This window comes from Dermochelys coriacea, chromosome 11, assembly GCF_009764565.3.
Source record: "Dermochelys coriacea isolate rDerCor1 chromosome 11, rDerCor1.pri.v4, whole genome shotgun sequence".
NCBI classification, from domain to species: Eukaryota; Metazoa; Chordata; order Testudines; family Dermochelyidae; genus Dermochelys; species Dermochelys coriacea.
Window position 1 is genome coordinate 72,045,222 of NC_050078.2, and position 7,024 is coordinate 72,052,245.

Genomic DNA, 7,024 nt, shown 5'->3' on the forward strand with positions numbered 1-7,024 from the left:
AGGTTCCTATCCTGCTGAGAATGTTTCATTGGCCTTAGACACCTAAGTCATCTAGACACTTTGTAAAATTTTACCCAGAGTGCTTTGCTTTGTAAAGGGATGACTTTTTGATGGCCTCTGAAAGTGCTCAAATTCAATCTGATTTGAGAGGGAGGAACCTTACACTGGGATCGTGCTGCGTGGAGTAATGAACATTAAAATGTGAATGAAATGCTTTGTGGTGATGGGTGTATGAAGTCTATCGGAGGGTAAGGGGGAAAGGGTTAGGATAGGCTGAAACTAACTCTGTTGTGGAGGCTAAGAAACAGAGTGCCCAATCTATCTAATCTATCACAGAGCAATGGCATATCAACTTGGTATTTTTGTCATCAAAGTAGTCTTCCTATAGCTTTGCATTTCATTGATTTTTACCTCAAAGCATAAAGAAAATATTATCCTGGCTTATGTACAAGCAAAGAGTGTAAACAAAAAGCAAATGGTTTTAGAGTAGTAGCCATGTTAGTCTGTATCAGCAAAAACAACGAGGAGTCCTTGTGGCACTTTAGAGACTCACAAATTTATTTGAGCATAAGCTTTCAGGGGTTCTGATGAGTGTGTTCTAGCCCACAAAAGCTTATGCCCAAATAAATTTGTGAGTCTCTAAGGTACCACAAGGACTTCTCGTTTAAAAAGCAAATAACCTCACAATAAAAGCAAGCCTTCCAATGATTTTTGCATATGAAGGAGATTTAGGGACTTGCTACAGAGCAGAACTTCTTCTTTTAATGTTGTGTGCACCATTCCCAAGTGCCTTGGCTAAGTGGTTTACACAGATAATTAGGCTGTCATTGGTGGAACCTCTGATCCTTTCATCTAGTGACACGATGAAAAGTGAAACCTCTAGTCGTCATATCTGGGTTTTTTAAGAGTTTCAGCACTGAGTGTACAGCACCCCCAGTGAAACCTCACAACATCACCTCTGCATTTGTTCTTCTAGGTGCTGAGGTCTTGTGCATCTGTGCCAGAGATCATTGAAATCCTCTTCAATTCCTACTCTCAAGTCCCCATCTCCGAGCAGTGGCGGGAGGCTATTCCAGAGGAGATATTTCAGGTAGGAAAGCTGTGGGCTGGTTTCTTAGATAGGCATATAGCCAGTGGCATAGTTTTGCCTCCTAAGACATGGGTTCATATCCCACAGTGCCTGAGGCGTGCCATCATGAGACCTTGAGCACTGCAGGTTCCTTCCCACACCATTCCCACCATCCGAATGGTTGTCTCTTACACCTATCCTGCACAGATGTAAATAAACAGGTAAGGTGCAAGGCAAAGAAAAGTCAAGCCCCTGCTTTGCACCCAGTAGCTTAGGATCCTGCTCTAAAAATGAAAATAGCCAAATGGCATCAAGGGCAAGTACAGTTTCCTGCGGACGGCACAAATGGAAAGGAGCAACTCCAAAATGAATATTAAACTTTGTTAAAACTGACCTTAAAAAAAGGTTTACTCTAGGAACATTTTATACAGAATAGACCTAAATTTCATCTCTTCAGTTTTACACTGGATTAACGCCATCAGTTCAAAAAGCATTACTCCTGATTTACACCAGCATGAGAGCACAATAAAGCTCAACATGGTAACCAATATGTGCATTTGTGACATCACTTCCCTGCAAGTCCTGCACTGATGACACAGAAATGGGCAGCAATGGTCAGTGCAAATCCAACCATACAAAGTTACAATCAAAAGGGCCAACAACCAACCGCTTGCTTTGAATGTTCTTTCCAGTTTTCTCCATATTGAGAGTCTGTACAAATCCTGTCTTTTTTAGCTAAATGTCAGTTTTAAGAGAGATGGTCAGAATAGCTTTAGTTTTCATTTGTTTGTTTTTTTAAATGTTGGAAAGCAACAAAAATAATGGAGTGGCAGTGAATAGCTGAGAGTAAAGGGAAATACACTGAGTCCTCTAGGTCAGTTCTACCTCCGATCCAAGCTGGAGGCAGCATGGTACAATGCGTATGGCACTTACCTAGGACTCAGGAGACTGGCTGTGCCACTGACCTGCTGCGGGATCTTGCACGAGCCACTCTGTCCCTTCCCACCCCTTGTCTAGTTAGATTGTAAATGTTGTGGAGTGAGGACTGTCTCTTTACCATGTTTGTACAGTACCGAGCCCAATGAGGTCCCAGTTTTGGTCTGCATCTCTAAGCATTACTGTACTAGAAATAATTGCACACACAAAACCCCTACATTAAAGGAACATTGCAAAGTCAAGCATTCAATAGTTAGGCAATGCCTGGCAACTTTAACTCAACTCCTCTTGGACATATGCATTATGATAGTCTTCATTATATACTATTTTTTCCACAGGATCCTTGCCAGGCATACCTATAATAAGATTAATAGTGATCAAAAGTTGTTACCCTCTGATGCCTGTTTGTGAAATAAATAGATGGTCTCAGGCCAGCTACTCATATGCAGGTTTCCATATCATGAAACCATTTGGCTTTAGGTAGCAGGGAAGCCAAGGACTGAAATCGGAACAACAATCTCATTCCTAGGAGAGATTCCTCCAGATCCCAGCTGAGGTTACGTTGGTGTGAAGAGTGGGGAAAGCACTTGCACTTCTAGTGCTGTCTCTCTGCCATGGACATACAGAGGAGTCTGATCAAGCCTGTCCCTTTCATACATGCTGGATTCACTCAACAAAATTTAGAAGTTCAAGAAGAATTCATTGTGAGCCGTTTTGCTGCTGATTCTAGAAATGAGGTTGTCTCTTCCTGGTGAGATTTGTGAGAGAACACTGAAAAGATAAAATACTGAAGAGTGAAGATGGCAGAGACCCTGATAGAACATGAGATGATTATTGCACCTTTGCAGCATTTGTATACAGAAACTCATGGCACCATGTTCCCTAGATAAGAACATAAGAATGGCTATACTGGGTCAGACCAAAGGTCCGTCTAGCCCAGTATCCTGTCTTCCAACAGTGGCCAATGCCAGGTGCCCCAGAGGGAATAAACAGAACAGGTCATCATCAGGTGAAATCCCAGTTGCCCATTCCCAGCTTCTAGCAAACAGAGGCTAGGGACACTTCAGAGCATGGTTTTGCATCCCTGCCCATCCTGGTTAATAGCCATTGATGGACCTATCCTCCATGAACTTATCTAGTTCTTTTTTGAACCCTGTTATAGTTCTAGATAGTTTGCACTAGCAATCTCTGGCATATGGTCTTGGGATGACAAGTTTATGGAGGAGATGGTATGATGGGATAACAAGATTTTGGCAATTAATTAATCTTTAAATATTCATGGTAAATAGGCCCAATGGCCTGTGATGGGGTGTTTAGATGGGGTGGGATCTGAGTTACTACAGAGAATTCTTTCCTGGGTATCTGGCTGGTGAATCTTGCCCATATGCTCAGGTTCAGCTGATCGCCATATATGGGGTCAGGAAGGAATTTGCCTCCAGGGCAGATTGGAAGAGGCCCTGGGGGGTTTTCACCTTCCGCTGTAGCATGGGGCATGGATCACTTGCTGGAGGATTCTCTGCACCTTGAAGTCTTTAAACCATGATTTGAGGACTTCAATAGCTCAGACATAGATGAGAGGTTTATCGCAGGAGTGGGTGGGTGAGATTCTGTGGCCTGCATTGTTCAGGAGGTCAGACTAGATGATCATGATGGTCCCTTCTGACTTTGATATCTATGATAGCTATATCTGAGTGGCTATTATAGCATCTGAGCACCACACAATCTTTAATGCAGCTAGCCTCACAACAGAGGGGGAGCTGAGATATAGAGACTGTAAGGGAGTCACCCAGGGTCTCATAAGGAGTCCATGGCAGAGCTGGGAACACAACCCCGGTCTCCAGGCTGCAGCCTTCCTCCTGCTCTATCTCCTCAGGGAATGTCTATACTACAATGTAAGATGATATTGCAGTTCAGCTAGGGATACCCGCACCAGATTTGATCTAGCTAGCAGGGATAAAAACAGCAGTGTAGACAAAGGCACTGACTTTTCATTGTGCCAGGCGGTGCTCAACCCCTGGCTATGTCCCAGGCCCCGCCCCCACTCCACCCCTTTCCTCAATGCCACACCCCCACTCCAACCCTGCACCACCTCTTCCTGCTCCATTCCGCCCCCTCCCCTGAGTGTGTCCCATCCTCACTCCTTCCTCCTCCCCCCCAGCCTCCTGCACACCGTGAAACAGCTGATTGCAGTGGGAGGGAGGGGGAGGTACTGATCTGTGGGGCCCACGGTGGTCAGGAGGCACTTGGGGGGGTGGAGGAGAGCTGATGGGGGGCTGCCAGTGGGTGCTCAGCACCCACCACTTTACCCCGTGGGTGCTCCATCACCCATGAAGTCGAGGCATATGAGTGTAGATGCAACAGTGTGATCTGTACATGCCTGCCCAGGGACCCTGAATATGTACTCGTGTGCCACCACATCTTCACTGTCACTATTTTTGCCATGCTAGCTAGATTAAAGCTCACCCAGGTATTCCTACCCATGCTCCAATCAAACCTCCGATTTACCCTTAGATGTGCTCTCATCCCCTCTCCCGGCTCAGTCCTGCGACCGTGGGTCAGTCCTCAAATATTCTGAGTTCACACTTGTCATAGGTCAGGGAAGGAAGGCAAGAGTGGCTCTAAGCCACTGTTACACCCATCCCAGTCCCGGAAAGCCACTGCACAGCTCTAGCTAGCACCAGCCAGTATTGTTCCCTAGGGACTGTTCCTTCAGCCAGAGCTCAATGAAGCATACTGCTCTGACTCCCCCCTCTAGTCCCCATCATGTCCCCTATTACCTGGAACCCCCCTCCCTACTCCTAGCCAGCCCCAATATGCCCCCTGCCTCAGGAGGCAAGTATCAGAGGGGTAGCCATGTTAGTCTGTATCCTTAAAAACAACAAGAAGACAGGTGGCACCTTAAAGACTAACAGATTTATTTGGGCATAAGCTTTCATGGGTATTTCATGCATCTGAAGAAGTGGGTTTTTTACCCATGAAAGCTTATGCCCAAATAAATCTGTTAGTCTTTAAGGTGCCACCGGACTCCTTGTTTTTAAGGAGGCAAGAAGGGGCTGGCATAATGCCCCATACCAGGGCAATCATCAGCTGCCTCTTTATGGCAGCATTCAGTCTCTGCACTGCTTCTGTAACCACAGCAGAGAACTATCATTTGTTGGTTGGTGTATTTGTGAACTGCTTTGAATGGATGCAGTACGTCATCCCCTATTTCTGTTGCTTCCTTCCACTAACAGAGTTGCTGCTTAGCTCACTAATTTCAGGCCTGTGGTTTTTGTGTACTCCGGTCATAAGAGCCAAGCTAGCTGCTGTGGGATAAGGCTGGGGTTTACAAAGCGCAATCCTGGCCTTTGTCAATTCTTTGAAAACCCCCAGCCTTGCCCCACAAAGTCAGTGGGGTCTGGGCACCAAACTCCTTCAAAGCCCTAGGACTACAACATTTAAAATCTCCACCCCTTCCTTTTCTGGGTGCACATCAAATTATTAGACAGGGAGACCAGGCTTCAGCCCAGCTAAAATCTCACCCTTGTGTGTTTACAACTGGTGGATGGCAGCATATAGGCAGCAATGAGCACTACAGTGGCAGTCGTTGATTGTTGCTACATCCTTTGATCCTCGTAGAACTACCCCAGCCACACATGGAAAGAAAAAGAAAGCTGGCGTATAAGGGCTATTCTCTGTGCTTTCTGCAGTTGTTTCTACCAAGGATTAAGCAGCCATCTTAGAAGCTCCATGTCTCCTATACTTCAAGTCAGCATGCTAATGCTTTAGGAAGAATTCTGCTGTCAAGTATATTTAAAATCACAAAAAAATAAAACTGTTTTCCACAATGAGGTGTTGTACCTGCAGAAATTTTGTGTGTCCTTTCTGATGGGAATTACTTTTGTAGTTGTGTTTCATCTCAGAGAATCCTACCAGTACCTAAACTTCTTAACATGCGAACAAGTTTCGGTAATGATGTTACCGTACTTAATCTAATCATGCTATTGATTTTCAGTTTGAAAATTCTCTGTTTTGTCTAGCTTATCCAAAAACTGAATTCAAGGTTTACTCTCTCTTGCTTTACAGATGCATCTGCCCTTTTACGAATCCTTTTTCATGCTGTCATGCACACCTCGGGGTCTGCAACATTTGTGCCGTTGTGCCATTCGGAAAAGATTTGGCATCAAATGCCACTACCTTATCCCCTTATTACCTGTGCCCAAACCCCTACAAAACTACCTGCTGTTGGAACCTGAAGGAATACTGGTTTGAAGTGCTGTCCTTTTATTAACTGATCCTCAGTAGTATATTACAGTATATTTTGTGTGTGCCTTTAGAATTACGGATCTGTTGTTTCCATTATAAATAATTGTTTTTCAGGGATTTACACTGTAACTTAAAAATTTGCTTTCAGTTGAAATTTTGTATAGAATGTTTTTTAATCACATTATATGTTCAGGTTACACTTATCAATGGTCTATGAAGGGTTAACAAATGAGTAATAGCCGTTATAAGCATATTACAGACATGAGTAGTACGTGTTACAAAAACTTAATTGAAGTCAATGAGACAACGCATATGCATAATGTTAAATGGGTGTAAGCATCAGCAGGATCTAACCCATGTGCAGTCCTAATGATTTCAGTGGTATCACTCCCAGGGGTAATGAGAGCCAAATTTGGCCCTTAATAGAGTCACTGCTGTAACCTTTGGCAGAATGCTCGAACTGATGAGGATAACCTATAATATAGAAAGGCTTGGCAGAATTCTATTTTTTTAATCATTTTGATAGATAATATCAATATTTATTTTTGAACATCTTTTTAGATTTTATATATGTAAATTTTCATGGTTAACCAACTTATGGACTTTAAGCATTTTTTATAAATTCAAATTTTCAAAGTTGCAGGAAATTATTTGGGGGCGGACAATTAATTAATGACAATGGCTGTTAACCTTCAAAAAGTCAAAGCATTATAAGCCACTCAAGCACAAACTGTCAACATCAAATGTCAAAATATACAAAGCCTTAAATCAGGA

General features: G+C 43.6%; 1 protein-coding gene across 1 annotated transcript in view; it reads left to right on the plus strand.

Moving 5' to 3' along the window:
* Positions 1 to 6,271, plus strand: part of ASB18 (ankyrin repeat and SOCS box containing 18) — a 35,844-nt gene extending 29,573 nt beyond the window's left edge. Inside the window, exons 4-5 of the mRNA XM_038422579.2 lie at positions 977 to 1,090; positions 6,071 to 6,271. Of these exons, the coding sequence (XP_038278507.1) occupies positions 977 to 1,090; positions 6,071 to 6,256 (300 nt within the window). The 3' untranslated portion in view covers positions 6,257 to 6,271. The remainder of the gene's footprint in view (positions 1 to 976; positions 1,091 to 6,070) is intronic.
* The last annotated feature ends 753 nt before the right edge of the window (positions 6,272 to 7,024 follow it).